Genomic DNA, 16,307 nt, shown 5'->3' with positions numbered 1-16,307 from the left:
TGATGGAGCCAAAGTCTAATTTACCTTTGGGGCTTATAAAACTGTAATTTGTCTCCTAAGGGCCTTTGGCCCTCTGAAGTGTTCTGGAGACTAAGGAATTTTCAAGAAACCTGTTCCATCAAAATCAAATATTCTAGTCTAAAAAATAAATATAAGTAGTAGGGGTGCACCAATAAAGATTTTTTTGGGCTGATACTGAAGGCCAATCATTGACCAGCCATATTGGCTGGTGCCAATCTGATGGCCAATATGCAGCCTGGCAGCTTGGAGAGCACTGTCTGGCTGGTAAGTCTGCTGGGGGAAGGGACATGGGGGAAGGGAAAGGGTGTGGGGGAGGCAGATTGAGTCCCCCACAGTGAGGGAGGGAGTGGGGTTGGGGCTGGAGCAGGGACAGGTGCTGCCCAGCCAGGGTGGGGCACAGGACAGCTGCAGGCAGCTTGTCTGGAGGGTGCGGTGAGGGGCAAGGCGGTTGCTCCCACTGCTGTGTATACCTCTGGGGGAGGTATGGAGGGGCACTTTCCCCCTGGATCTGTGTATGGGACAAGGGTGGGATGCCGTTGGGAGCCAGGGTTTGTGCCAGCCTCTTCCCAGCAGGGGCCCTGATCTGGGGCTGCACTCGGGTCAGGCTGGGTGGGGCGCGTGGCGGCAGAACTGGGAAGGGGGATTCTGGGGAGGGGGCCCTTCCAGTGCCACTGCCACCTGCCTCACCCCTGTCCACCCTGAGTGCAGTCCCGGCCCAGCCCGCCCCCACTTCTGCCCCCCACTGGAGAGAAGCTGGTGCAGTCCTGGCCCTGAGCATGCAGTGGGCAGCCCGTCCTCACCTCATGCACAGATCCCGGGAGTACAAGCCTTTCATGTGTCCCCAGGGGTGTGTGCAGTGGTGCAACCTGACCCTCCTTCCTGCCCACCCGTGGTCCTCAGATGAGCTGCCAGCAGCTCTGTACTGCATCCCGGCCCGCCCTGGCTAGGCAGTGCGTGCCCCAGCCCCACCCCCACTCCATCACAGTGGGGGCCTTAATTTGTCCCTCTTACCAGGCCCTTTCCCTCCCCCACTCTCCTCCCCCACCTCCCCCCACAGACTTACTGGCCGGATGCTGCTTTCCACGCTCCCGGGCTGCGCTCCAGACTGTGTGTATGCTGTAGTCTGCACATGGCATTGGTGACGTTATTGGCCACATCAGCCAAAAAACTCGATTGCTGATAATGTCAATTTTCTTCTTATTGGTGCCAATATGATATGGACCAATGTATCGATGCACTCTAGTAAATACATTTTAATCACAATTTTAAAATCAAAATACAAATAGTATATGAGTTATAAGATTATATAGGAGAAGCATATCAAAGCACTGATTAAAAGTAATCAAATGTTCATTAATTTAAAGACCTGCCATATTTTTACTATTTGAAATCTATGGAGTAAGATTAATTTACTAATTCATAAAATCCAATAATTACTAAAGCCTAAAGGTGGACAGCCTGTCAAGGAACTGGACTTCTTATCTAGATTTTAAAGACTAAATTTCAAACATAAGCTAATCTTGGTTCACCTGAAGATGGGCAACTCAACAGGGACTGAAACTGGTTGACGAGCAAAGTGCAACTGCAGGGTCTTCCCCAGCTGCCCTAGGGCAGCTCTGATCTCCTTGCGATTGTCTCTGCCCCTTCCGGGCCTGTTCATCGCCGGGGTAGTTATTCCTCCTGCGCCGCCAACCCTGTTCTTGCCTGCCATGACTTGGTGTTCCCCAGTGGGTGGGACTAGTTCGCAGGTCCCTCGGTGGCCCGGGCTAGGCCCAAGGGTTGCTCACGGGGCTCCACCACCCCTACACCCCGGTCTGATGTGTCGCCGTCTCGTTCCCTGGGGTTGTCCCTGCAGGCCTCGGCTGCCGTTCTAGGTCTCAGAGCCAAATATGGGGGGGTACTACTAACCCTGTAGTGTTGTATGCCCTAACCCTATCCTATGAGGGAATTTTTGCCGTAGCCTCTATTGAAGTCTCACCACAAGCCCCACCACTGTGCACACCTCTGTGCTCTGTTCCCCTAACTCGGGGATGCTGGAGTCCCTACTACTCCTAATCGACCCACCACCAGCTCCCTGTCCCTGGACCCTTACGGGTGGGGAGGGCACTCCCCTCTAGTGGCTACTTATTGCCCGTCTCAGACCCCTCCATCAACGTCCGAAGGTCCCAGTGGCGGTCCCGCCCCGATTACCCTCCAGCCAGGTTGTCCTCGGCTCTGCGCACCTTCAGCGTCCTCCCCACCCGCCATCCCAACGCTCACTTCAGAATCCCACGGTGCTCCCAGGATTGCTCCTTTCTTCCCTCTCTCGCTCGGCCTGTTGCTTCTTTGGAGATTGGCCAATGTCCTGGTTGCAGTGCCTCCCTCCTCGGCCACAGCCCCGCTGGTTCTTCGGCGGCTTGCCAGCAGAGCCCACTCTGCTGTTGGCACTAGCTGCAGCCTGGTCTCTGGGCTATCCCCCCCTCTGGAGCAGCGGCCGCCATTTTTAACTTTGCCAGCCAGTGTCTGACGCCAACGTCCCCAGCTGGCTGCAGCTCTACAAAGAGGCGGGTAACAAGCTGCGTGGGTTCTTCTTCCTGCTCTGCATGACTTTCATCCCGGGCTGTGGGTAAGTGTCCTGTGTTACCATGGCCCCTGGGACACAGAGATTCCTGGGTGAACCTAGATTTTTCTACTTGATTACTTGGCCCAAATTCAAACACTTTCTAAAGAAGTCTAGCAAATATAGAAATGTGCTTAATACAGTTATTTCATCATTAATATCAATGGGCATTCTATCTGTTGGGGCTATCAGATTTTTCTTGCTTGTTTTAAATCCTCTAAGTAAGGGACATCTGTTCTAAGCCACTGGCATAAACCACTGAAGAGAGGTCTAGGTAACCCCACGCTGACCTCTTAACATGTCTTTTTCTTGCCTTTTGAAATCCTGTCCCTGTGACATTTTTTGTCTGTTCAATACCTTTGCTCCTTTCCCTTAGCTTTGTGTCTTAAATTGACTTAATTTATGGTAATTATAAAACAGCTCAGGGCCTATAAGGGTCTACAGAGCTAACAACTGTAAGAGAAAGGAAAGAGACACAGAGTAGGGGTGGGCAGTTATTTGGGCCTGAAGGCCACTTAGGGAGTTGTGGTGAGCGGTCACAGTCCAGGTCAGCACTCCTCCCCTCCCCCACTGTGCTAGGTCAGAAACTACTGGCCCCTGCAACATCTCACCAAAACTCCCTAAGTGGCTCTGCTTCACACTCAGCCAGGCAGACATAATGAGGCTGCAGATGGGCAGGCAGGGAGCAGCATCCAGGAGCAGGATGGATGGCTTGGTCTGAATCAGGATCACGGGGCAGTAACAGCATGGGCCCAAAGCCCAGGGCAGAGCTGTGATTTGCTCCCCTCAAGCCCCTGCCTGTGAAACAGCACCTGTCATAGGGACGTGCAGGCAGCAGATTGCAGCTGTGCCCCAGGGCCCTGTGTTGTCACTCCCCATGATGCTGGCCTTGGCCTGTTCTGCTCCTGGATGCTGCTCCCTGCTGGCCCACAGGCCTATCCTATCCACCCGGCTGTATGCCCTGCCTGCGCAGGTTCTGCCACCCTGTGGGTGCCGGGCAGAGGGGTTGGTGTATTTGAGCAGTAAGGCCAAGTCTGGTGGTAGTAGCAGCCAGAAGGAGTCACCACTGGGGCTGCTGGGAAACAGTTCCAGCCACCGTGCTGCCCTAGCCCCTCTGTGCACTCGTGGGCAGTGGTACTCACTGCACATACCATGGCCCGGGTTGTCCCCCATGCCTGGGCCAGGCAGGACCAAGGGACCTGCCATGGACTGTACAAAATCCCTTGGTGGGCCGGATCCAGCTCGTGGGCTTTATTCTGTCCACCCCTATGCTAGAGGTATGGAGTTTCCTACAGTTTCCTTCACCACTGATGCCTACTGGTCCTCATTCTTTGCTGGTTTCTGTAAGTCTCTCCTTGTCTCATGATCCTCCTGTCCCTCGTATCCAGTTCCTCCTATAGATTTGAAAAACAGATGTTTTGAAGAAGCTGCACTTTGTGGTTTAAGAATGAATCTTCTTTTCGAGATAAGGGAGGTTTGTTTGTGAAAAGCTCTTCAGTGGTTCTCTCTTGTAATTGCTATAAGAAGAATGCAGTTGAATAAGGAAGCATGGTACCAAGGTAAAGCGGAGTAGTGGCTTTTTACGCTTTGGTCAGATGTGGCAACTTTTTTCTGAGCCTTGAGGTTTCCTCTGAAAGAGATTGTTTTCTTTCTAAGTATGACAGGCAGGATCTCTGAGATTCTCTTAACACCCTGTGTGTCTCCATCTTTACAGGCAAAATGTGCATTTCCTTCCACAGTGATAGTCTCCCAATGCCTCTAGGCACGCTGCCCGTTTGTCTCTCCTGTCATGCCTTGCTGTTAAGAAATTAAGGTCTTAATAAGGTGGGAGGCTGCCCTTTCTGGGCTGTGGTGTCTAGGGCCTTGAGTACACACTCTTACCGCCCCTTATGTGTCCCACGCCTTGCAGATGTTTCTAACAACTGTGTAAAGCTCCGGCCTGAGGCCGGGCCCAACTCATTACAGTATTAGGCCTCTCACGACCTGCCCTGTTATGGGCCACACACATACTGTCTCCCTCTTGCTGAGGCCTCTCACACTCCACCATCTCTCACACGGTCTCTTTTATACTGCCCTTGCTGGGCTTCATTCTTACTGTCCCTCCTTTTCCCCAGGGCCACACTCGCCCTGCCCTATCCCAAAGCGTCCTCTGGCTTGATTGTCTTCACTCCGTGGCCAGCAAGCATGTGGCCTTTTTGGCATTTCCCGCTGCCCTCATCCGAATGAGCGCTGGGTGGGTCGCAAAATACTGAGCAGACTGCCTGTCTTGTATCCGGGTAACTCCCCCACAGTTGCTCTCCATACAGGGATGCTGACTTGCCCACTTATTTCTCCACCGCTTCTCCTGTGCCACCCTCCAGTCGGCGTCAGGCCAACCTGTGGCCTCAGGCACCTGAAGGCTTACCTGGACCTAGTTTGGTCCCCCAAGTTAACGTGACCTCAACTCATTCTCCTTACTTGCAGGGCCTCAACTCATTCGCTCCTGCTCTCAGGGCCTCCTCTGGTTCTGTTACTCTGATGCAGCCCTTCGGGTGCCTCTCTGCACTCAGTTCTGCATCTTCACCTCCCCTGAGATGCATACTCTGCCCCCTTCTGCACACCCCTGCAGGCTCAGGTGCCCCTTTTCAGCGTGCTTGGCCCACACTTCGCCTTCTCTTCGCAGGGTCTTACACCCCACTGGGCTTAGGTGGCTGCAGTCATGACTGGCTCCACTACCCACTCTGCAGAGCCTTGGCCCCACTGGGCTCAGATGCCCCACATGGTATGCCTGGCACTAATTCCCTCTGATGTTGCATTTACCCACTCTAAAGCGGGGATTGGGGTTATTAAGGTGCCCCTCCTCACCTTTCGCCTGGGTGGTAACTGGTGTGGCATTTCTTGAGGGTTCTTATGCCACTAGGAGCCCCACCAGACCACCCATCCCCCAGCAGGGTGCAGTTTCAAATCATACCCAGGACCAGGAGCCTCCAAGCCACCCCATAGCTCCTGCCTTTACTTCCATGTTGTCTCCAGAGCAGCAACTCTGCCGGGAGATGTTCCTTCCTCAGTGCCAGGTAGCAGCTGGCCTGAATCTTAAAATGGCCGCTCGTCAGGACTGGGCTGCACCTGCTTGCTGCCTGGCCCAGTTCTTAAAGTGGCAGAGCACCATGAGTGCTCTGACACCCTCCTTCCCCTTTAAAATGGTTCCTGGGGAAGGGCTTTCCCTGCTGCTTAGCCAATAAGCTCCCGTAGAGCTTGCAACATCCCTAATTGGTGAGCATCCCACTGGTGCTCCACCACATATATTTTGTGGGGTGGTGGTTCCCAAACCAGTTTTTTTGGTATTTGTATTTTTTTAAATGTTGGTATTTTGAGAAGCTTGCACACCTTTCTGTTCATGTTTAGATGTTGGGGGAGTACCAAGGCACCCTGACTAACTTTGCACCTGGGTAGAAACACTGAGCTGTCATTATTCTGTGTTCTTTCTAGAGTCAGTAGATCATGTTTCTATATTCTAATATTATAAAAGCCTCTGTCTGTCTGTCTGTCCATAATGCTTTATATGCACTTTGATTGGCTGACTGAAACAGCCAATCAGAGTGCGAATACAGCATTGGGACAGGAGGTGGCAGCACGGCGGAGCGCTGACATAATGGCAGGGACATGGGATGGAGCGGGGGGTGGGGGGGCGAGGCCAGTGCCTCTGGCCTCACTCCCACTCCCCTGCTCCTGGAGCAGAGTGGATGGAACAGGTTGGGGGGAGGTGAGGCCAGCAGTGGTTCTCAGCCTTATAATCAAGGCATTCCTTGTTAGATTCAGAATACTTGTGGAAATGCCAGCTCTTTTCCCTCATTTTTTGATTATAGAGAAATCATGTTATTCCTTCTTTTGCAAGCTTTAAATTTATTGTTATTAGCTTGTGTCTTCAGCTGTAGACCTGGGGAAGGGAGCCCAGGACCTGGGGAGTAGCCCATAGTTTGGGGGCAAGCCTCAGGCTGGCTGCTTGGGGAAGCCAGGGTCCTGGGTGATGGATCCTTGGCCTCCTGCAGCTTGAGTAAAAGGGGGTGGGGTGTGGCAGTACACCTTACTGAATATGCCCAGAAGTGTCTCTCCTGAGTTGCAGCTACCTGTGTCATCCATACACCCTCAATAGGATCTCATGGCATCCCAGGATGCCAGGGCACCCCGATTGAGAATCACTGATCTAAAAATTACCACCTCTCATCTTCTACATTTCTTATTGTGAGGTATATAATTAACAGTAAAAATACTGCTGCTCAACAATTGCTGTCAAATACTTTGTACGTACTTTGTAGCTTAGGTTGAGGGCAGGCAACGTACAGCCTGTTGCAAAGGAATTGTATATGTCCTGTGGACCTGGGGTGGTGAAGGTATTTGACAACAGAGGGAATCTACAGCTTGGGGTGCCATGTGGTGTGTGTGAGAGGGGAGACAGAAGCCCCCCTCCCAACATGTCCCGGGACCCCGCTTGACAAACGCTAATTCTCACGGCAGGGTCTGGGACGAGCGGCAGCTGTGGGGAAAAGGCGCAGGCTCGGCAGTTCCATAGCTGCCTGAGCCTGTGGATCGGCGAGCCCCAGGGGCAGGTCCTAAAGGCAGCACGGGACCATCAAAAGGCCGCTGGGGAGAAACCCAGCTGCTCAGACCAAGAGAGGGAGAACGCCGGCTGGGGAAGAACAGCTGCCGGTGGGGAGAGACAGATGGCGGATCCAGGTGAAGAAGAGTGGAACGCCTGCGGAGAAGAGAAGGCCAGCAGGGGAAAACCGGCTGCTGGTGGGGGGAGAGGGAACACTGGCAGGGAGACGCAGGTGGCAGAGCCTGTTAAAAGTGGTGGAGTGAGGGGGTGGCAAGAAGCCCCAGCAGCGGCTGAGGAAACCCAGTAGAGAAAACCCTAGGTCCGGGATCAGGAAGCTGAAGTCTGCAGAGGGTCACGTTGGGGAGGAGAAGAGCGTCCTCACCATCATGGGCCAAGACCAGGCTGCTCCAGAGTGTCCAGGTACTGTGATGGGGAAGGGTGGTGAGCGATGGCAAAACCGTGCAGGTAGCCTGGTGAAGAAGGAAGAGCAGGCAGCAGCTGGCCCAGAGCCCAGCAGGGAAGGGGCAAGTTCCGCCAGGTGGTGGGAGTGATTAACTCCTAGCCTGCTGGTACCTGGGAAGAGTACCCAGAGAGACAGGCGAAACTCCTTCTCTCATCCTAGGGAGGCAGAAGGGTCCTGGGGGCCAGAGTCCCAGGCACTCCATTGGCAGACGCTGAACATCTCTTTGAATTGAGGCTTTTTCCTAAGCCATAGTTAATCCCAGGCTGGGGCATGTTTAGTTACCTGAAGGTTGGTCCGAAGACAAGGGATCGATTCAGGGGAGATTGATGGTGAACAGACCCGACCCCAATCGTGGCGGTCTTCTCGGGTGAGAAGATATCATCTTGGGGAAGATTACGGGAGCTGAAACATCCCAGGCCGTGGAAATGGCAAGGGAGGTTTGGAGTCCCACGAAGAAAGACCTGAGTCACGACCCCTCTGGGACCACTGACAGGGTACTGCCTCCCCATCTGTCAACATCAAAGTTGTGGCAGTGCTTGGAAACATCTGTGTGGCCCCAAAGTACGGTCTCACCTTGATGTTGCTAGGGTGGAAGGCACCGACCAGAAAAGGGCCGAAGCCTTACAGCATCTACCAGTGACACGGTGACATTCAGCTGTAGCAGAAATTGATGACACATTACAGTGGTGTGAATCAACAGCGGATAGGTCACAGGCAGCAGCCTGCCTTAGGCCAAGCTCCATTAACTAGGTTCACTGCTGCCCACAGGTTGCCAGACCCCTGGCTTAGCTTATACAATAGTCATCTTCATGTGCAATTTGTTCCTGTGTTATTTGAAAACTTTTAGTGTTTACCATTCAATTTTAGCACAAACTGGAAACTAGAAACTGAAAATTGTTCAACTGTGAGGCATAAATTTGTGTCCTTGTACCAAAATATTTAGTTGGTGGTGCAAATCAGGTACTTAAACAGTTCATTTTTTGACTTGTAAGAAAAAGGTATTTTTGTCCTCGCAAAAATAAAAATGTATAATTTGTTCCATATTCTATCAAATAAATTTACTGGACTTTAGTCCTTTGAAAATGCATTCATATATTCCGGTTGTCTCTTGTTTTGGGTTATTTAGAATATTTATCTTGTATTTTGGGTTATTTAGAATATTTACCTTGTATTAGTCTTAAAAATAACCTTAGGTATCTCACATGTGCTTTGCTCTTCACAAAATGTAGAATAAGATGCACTTTCTGCTTTGAAGAGCAGTCTGACAACAATAATATAGATTATGACAAGCCAAAATTTGGGATATCACAGTGACTGGCCAATGATAGTTAAAAGAACCTACTGGCATCTGGAATATGAGACTTACTTATCCAAGATATTAGTAGAATGCTCCTGTAATATATCACTTTTGAATTTTATGGTTATGTTGTTTACATCTTAAGCAAATCTAACATTATATTCTGTTTGAGTCCATCAACTTCAAAGGGAGCTTTACAAACAGATGGCTGCAGTACTGGGCTCAGCACAATAGCTATAGAGCACACAAGCAGTCTAAATCCATTTACTTCTTACTTTTGCTTAGTTCCATGAAAATATTAGAGTAGATTTCTGTTTGCACTTAATGGTCATTTCCTGTCATTTTCCTCCATACCATTGGTTGAAGTTTCACAAACAAAGAAACTATTAAATAAAAACATACTTCACTATAGGTAAACTCAGCATCAAAGATAATATATCTTGGGTATTTTGAGTGTCTAGACACTGAAAATTTGTAAACTTGGTGGAAGTCTGTCCTATATACAACATGGGGAGAGGGAGGCAGGAAGTAGAGTTTCCCTTTGTTATGGCTCACCATGTGGTCACAGTGTTCTGTATATGAGAAATATTATAAATAATTGAACAAATTAAGCATCCGGTATAATTACTTCTCAGAATATGGTATTAGAGATAAAATGTAAAATAATTTGTGCTGCATAATGTGAGCCATCCAAGTGTTACTTGGCCAGCAAGGAAGCAGCAAGCAGGCTGACTGAAATGTTCCTAAGAAAGTACAGTAACTAGATACTTCAAAATTAAACTCCACAGGGTCTCTTCCTCTTCAGCCTAGTGATTTAGGAAGGCACCAAATTTATTTCCAGATTAGCAAGTAGTTAGCACTGCAGGATTTGTTTATTTGCTGTGAAGAAATGCCACAGCAAAGAGAGCTAAACCCTGGGAATAGTAAATCAGAGCATTATCTTGAGTAAAATCTCATCCAGAGATTAAAGATTTTTTTTTAAATTAAGAAAACATTTTAAACTTTTTTACTGCAAAACTTGTATTTGTGCATTTTCATTTTGGTATCTATTGGCCCTGTATACAATGGGTTCACTATTTACATGAGTTGAAAAAGAACAGCTGGAGCAAGGGCAGCTTATGCTTCATCCTTATTGTATGTGGGTCTCTTCCAAATTTGGGGTGTTTTTAAGGTAGGTTTACACTTGTTCTAGAGAGCAACAGATCCAGAGAGTCCATTACATGGGGCAGGGATTGCCAAAATGTCTGAAATTCTTGCCACAAATCATATTGCTGAAGTGTAGGGAGAGTTGTGAATTGGTGTTAGATACATTGGCTATATGCTGCCAAGGTTTTTTTGTGCTGGAAGAATCCCCATTTAGAACAGCATTGAGGCCTCTCTATATAATTTCATGGAACACAAGCTTGAGAATGAACCAAGAGGTGGCCAATATTTCCATATCTCTTTCTAACCCAAATTTTATATCCTCTTAGTTTACAGAGCTAGATGATACTAATACCACTAAACCAGCATATGAGATGGTGCAGGTGGTGAGCATCCCACGGTGGGATTTTCTCAGGGAATGCTATTCTCAGGGTCGTTCCCCATGTGAAATGTCCCTAAACCCTGTTTGTACACGTGCTCAAGGGGGTGTGGCTGTGTGCTTTAATTCAGATGGCTTCATGAGCCGCTCTGATTAAAGCTCCCAGAGCGTCTCGTGTATGAATGTCCCCACACATAAAAATGGCAGTGGGGGCACTTTAACTAAAGCTTGTTGAATGAGCTTTAGTTAAAGCACCCCCACTGCCATTTTTAAGCTGATATACAAAATGGTGGAGTCTTCTGGAGCACAGTAATTACCACATCCCAGCAGACTTGATTAATCAAGAATTCTCCACACTAATTACAGCACATCAGAGCAGCCTCACTGCTCATGTATAGGTGCCCTGAAACCCAGAGCATTGTAGATTAAGAAGGCCCATAAATCTGGGTCCAGGCTCTTTGGGAGTGATGGTTGTTTGTTTTTTTGCCCCTAGGAGTTCCTTTCAATTGGTTAGTTAATTCTTTCATTTTGACCCTTTCTGTGGTTCTTTTAAGGTGTAGCTTGGTGTGATGGTGCTCATAATCCCTGATTCAGTAGCTCCCAAAGTGTTAAGAGACAGACCAGTTACTTCCCCAGCTGTGATTCAGTAGGATTAATTAGCAACAGCTGGGATGAAAGATTGGGCTATCACCTCACTGAGGCTTCTTAACAAGTCACCAAGAAGCTGTCCAGGGAAGAGATCCAAAAACTCCACAAGTTGGGAAGAAGACCAGTATTTCCAAATTGTATTTTGTCAGCCTCTTGGGAAGATTAAAGAGCATACTGTGGGGGGCTAGAGGACCAACAGGCAGATGTTGTAAAGGGAGGTGGTGCCTTTTATAATCTGTTAACCACACTCTCACTCTTGGCCTTTGTCACTGGTTATTATGTGTACTAAAAGTAATTGTTTTGTACAGGTGGCCAAAATTATGTGCATCCCACAAATTAATCATTTGAGGACATTCCAAGTTTCCATTGTACCACCACTTATTATAAACATGTTGGAAAATAGGGGTGGTTCCAATTCTTTAAGTCCCTGGAAGCAACAAAGCTCCCTAAATCATAATCTTGTAAAATCAAAACATTTATTCTTTCTAAAACAAACACTGCATCATACTATTTTTTGCCATTATGATGGATTTAGAGATTAAGATTTAAATTTTAAAAGTCCTTTTTCAAATACGTAGGGAGTAAGAAGAAGGCACCGGGTAACATGGGGCCACTACAGGACAGTCTTGGCAGTCTGGTGATTGCGGCAAACAAAAAAGCTGATCTCTTTAATGAATTCTTTGCCTCCATATTCCTGAACAGGGACTGGCCAACAGGGGCCATTTCCCCTGCTAGGATTACAGACGGACCCAGGGGAGGCACCACCATGGTTAGGGTCAGGGGCGACCTAGTTAGGGAACTTTTGGAGGGGCTGGATGTATTTAAATCAGTAGGTCCAGATGCTCTCCACTCGAGGGTGCTGAGGGAATTGGCAGGGGTCATAACGGGGCCCCTGGCACGGCTTTATGAGCACTTGTGGGGCTCTAGCCAGGTACAAGAGGATTGGAAAAGGGTCAATGTGATTCCTATTTACAAGAAGAGGAGAAAGGAGGATCCGGGTAACTATAGGCCAGTTAGTTTCACCTTGGTCCTTGGGAAGACCTTTGAGAACATTATCAAGGAGCACATCTACAAGGGCCCAGCAGGAGAGGTAATGCTCAGGGGCAACCAGCGTGAGGTTCATGGAAGGCAGATCCTGCCTGGCTAACATGGTTTCCTTTTATGATCAGGTCCCTGGATGAGGGCGTCGAGGTGGATGCCATCTTCCTGGACTTTAAGGAGGCCTTTGACACTGTTTCCCACCACAGTCTCTTAAAAAAACTAGGTGACTCTGGCATTGATGCCTACAGTCAGATGGGTAGCTAATTGGCTAGATGGTCACACCCAGAGAGTGTCGATGGACGGGTTGTTTTCGACTTGGAGGGATCTGGGCAGTGGAGTCCCACAGGGCTTGGTGCTGGGACCTTTACTGTTCAACATCTTTATCAGTGATCTGGATGTGGGTGTGGAAAGCATGCTGTCCAGATTCGCTGATGACACCAAGATATGGGGTGAGGTGGGCACACTGGAGGGGAGGGACAGAATCCAGCTAGATCTAGACAAGTTACAGAAGTGGGCGGATGAGAATAGGATGGAATTCAATGCAGAGAAGTGCAGGGTGCTGCATCTAGGGAGAAGGAACCAGCAACACACCTATAGGCTGGGAAACACCCTTTTTGCCACCACAGTGGCAGAAAAGGATCTTGGAGTCACTGTTAACTCCAGGATGAACAAGAGCCACCAATGTGAGGAAGCGGTTAGTAAAACTAACTGCATCTTGTCATGCATCTACAGATGCACCACAAGCAGGTCCAGGGAGGTGATTCTTCCCTTCTGTGTGGCGTTGGTCAGGTCACAGTTGGAGTACTGCCTCCAGTTCTGGGTGCCGCACTTCAAGAGGGATGTGGCTAGCATTGAGAGGGTCCAGAAGTAGGCCACCTGCATGGTCAAGAGGCAGCGGGTCAGGCCCTACGAAGAGAGGCTAAAGGGTCTGAATATATTCGACCTCCACAAGAGAAGGCTGAGAGGGGATCTGGTGGCCATTTACAAACTCACCAGGGAGGCTCTGTTCCCCCCGGGCACCACTGGGGGTTACCTGGAATAATGGCCACAATTTGTTAGAAGGTTCAGGTTGGACATCAGGAGACACTACTTCACAGTTAGGGATGCTAGGCTCTGGAATAGACTGCCAAGGGAGGTGGTGCTGTCTCCTATCTTGGGGGTCTTCAGAAGGAGGCTGGACAGATGTTTGGCTGGGGTGTTATGATCCTGGTACTTGGTCCTGCTCAGGGCAAGGGTTCGGACCTATGTTCTGTTTAGGTCCCTTCCAACCCTAAGCACTATGAAACTGTGAGTTTTAAGTATCTAACAGGCAAATTTGTGGGGTATCACAATTTTACAATAGAATAGTCTCAATTTTAAAAATTATTCTGCCAAAGGTATTTGTATAGGTACCTCTTTGATTTTAAAAAACTTATTCATGTTTTCCAAATGCAGATTATTGACAAAGAGATTAACCCATATGTGGACAAATGGGAAGAAGAGGAACAGTTTCCAGCACACAAAGTATTTAAAATCCTTGGAAAAGCTGGATTCCTTGGAGTGACCAAGCCAACAGGTAGGGGAATACACAACTTGAAAATAATTCAACTTCAAGATAATTGTTACATATATTGTCCTAAACCGAAAACTGGATGTAAACCTTGGGTTCAAATCTGCACTTTAAGGTAAAATTTGCTAAAGTGCCTGTATTCCGTTTTGCAAAGGGATTTAGGGGAATTGGAAGTCTAAGTCTTAGTCACTTTCGTGTTTTAAAATGGGATCCGGGCTCCCAAGTCAGGAAGGAGCTCTTTATTTGCTTAAACTGAATCTGAACTTGTTCAATTTTGGGAAGTTCAGACTTAGAACTGAATAGTGTATATCTCTGTCCTGTGCTTTTGCTCACTTTTCCCAATTGAGGCATTTACTTTTGCCTGATACAGAGATACCAGGTTTTTATTCCTGGGTCATTAGAGTTTTGAAATGTCCAGTGTAAACACTTGCAATTAATTTATTTATTATAGGGGATACTGATTCTACTGATATATAATAATAATAGTAGTAGTAGTAGACTTTAACATAGTAACAACAGTAGATACTGATACTGGAAATGGTAATTGCAAGAACCAGAAATCTGTTTTTAAATGCATTTTGCTGGACATGCTGAATGAGCAGCTGGTACTAGGTAATAAACATTTCCTTAGATATAAAACTTGAAGCCAAAATGTCACGTGGCTGGCTAGAGCAAATCATTAAATTTCATATTTAGACCTTTACATTTGGCTGAAGTCAATTGCCACTCTGCTACTGAATTCATTAGTGAATGAGACTGCTAAGTATCTTCAGAATTTTTGTCTTTTCTTTTTAGTTACCTAAATACAGATTTTGGTGCTTAGAGTATTCTCATTTGCAAAGGGTAAACTTTGTAGGCAACAAACAGCTTTTCCTCATGTATTTACAAGGTAAAATGAAACAAAAGCTTAGTAAATTACCCTTTTATCACTTCTCAATAAGCAAGCTTTTAGTGTTATTCAAATGACATGCTTGTTAACAACATTTATACTTAAATTACACAAAATTGAGTTTTGGTCATTCTGTAGCTGAGGTCACGTTCTGGTTACATAATGGCTAGCACAGATTGACAGGTTGCTAATTATACAAGCTGACAATCTTAAAATGGAAAAAGAATTAAAATATTGGGTTGTTTCTGTTTGGCCATCAATGAAATCAGTGTACATTTGTTTTTCATACTCAATTCACGTATTGTTTTTCTTTACTGTATTTACAAGTTTGATTTCTGTGTGCAGGCAGTAATACCAACATGATATTTTTCTGTTTTTTAAAGCACCCACAGGAAGTCATTTCTATTTAATTTCTTTTTACTTTTTTGTACAAGGATGAAACATGCAGGTACTTGAGAGTAAATCCCATGTATAATTTTTCCACAGAAACATTCAGCGTCAGAATCTATCCTTCATTAATATTGATTCTGATTCTGAAATGCACGGTATTCAATCTTCATTAAAGTAACTGCAATTTGAGGTAGTTCAAAATTGTACAAGATTGCATACCTAACTCTGTGTATCCTTTATGTGACCTGAACAGGATTTACTTTGCTTTCCCCATTTAGAAGAAAAGATGGGAGTTTCTCTTGACCAGAATTCTGAACAATTTAAAATGTGTTCTTTTGAAGCTTTTGACTCCTAGAAGTCAAAATGAAATAGGCACCTGATTTAGAAAAAACTCGGCGATATGGACACAATGTAAAATAAAAGCAAAAAATAATAAGGCTTTATATAACTCATAAAAATAGAGAATGCTTGATTCCATTTAGTTGCAAAATTGGGTGGTTATATTTTTTTAAAGTTACTTAAAAAGAAAATATATATGTTAGAATTTTTTAAGTTATTCCTTTACAGTTTTTTTACTTTGACCATTTTAAGGGTGTGTATGTGGGGGGGGGAGGGGTTAGGTGATTGGTGTAATGTACATGCATGGCACATTTGCATGTATGTGTTGTGTACATGATTATTTGTTTGGCACTCCATGTGAAGTCATTAGGTGCAGCTTTCAGATGGTGGTAACTCCCAGAAGGATCCTCTGCTAAGACAGTTGAGTGTATGGGAACTCTGACACAGACCACTCCCAGCCCACTGATCCCACTGCGCTGGCTGTTGTCAGTCTGGTGACCTAGGACAGCTAGATTGGCTTGTGACTGCCAGATTTGTATTTGCCCACATCAGTGCCATGGCAGTTTGTATTACCTTTATGACATCACAGCAGTGCAGAGACTAAAGAATCTGGCCCCTCCTCTTAAAAAAATCTAGTAAGGTAGCCAAGGTAGGTGACTCAAGTAATAAACCAAAGGGAGATGCAAGATCTGAGTTCTGTCTCTGTCTTTTCTATTCTTTTCCTGTATGTGCTTGGAAAACTTTTTGTATGCAAATTTTCCTTGGTAGTCTGAGGATCAGGGATCTGGGTTTTCTGTTTGCCACAAAAATGTGATAAAACCTGGATCTTTTCATTTTAAGGAGAAAAACCCAGATTTTCTCATTTTAAGGAGAAAAACATAGGAAATGGTAGGTTTCCCCTTGCAGGCTGGCAGAGTTCCAGCCTGCAAGGGGCTGGGGAGAGTGGGAAAAGGGCGACCAAGTAGGGGGTGCC

General features: G+C 47.0%; 1 protein-coding gene across 1 annotated transcript in view; it reads left to right on the top strand.

Annotated features, from left to right (window-relative positions):
• LOC149864883 (putative acyl-CoA dehydrogenase 6) overlaps positions 1-16,307 on the top strand; it is a 179,058-nt gene that overhangs the window by 20,244 nt on the left and 142,507 nt on the right. The window contains exon 2 of the mRNA XM_090047017.1: positions 13,602-13,722. Coding sequence (XP_089903143.1) covers positions 13,602-13,722 — 121 coding nt within the window. The remainder of the gene's footprint in view (positions 1-13,601; positions 13,723-16,307) is intronic.

Source organism: Crocodylus siamensis, chromosome 5, assembly GCF_052110815.1.
Source record: "Crocodylus siamensis isolate JL-2025a chromosome 5, ASM5211081v1, whole genome shotgun sequence".
Classification (NCBI taxonomy): Eukaryota; Metazoa; Chordata; order Crocodylia; family Crocodylidae; genus Crocodylus; species Crocodylus siamensis.
This window is presented reverse-complemented; position numbering and strand designations above follow the sequence as displayed.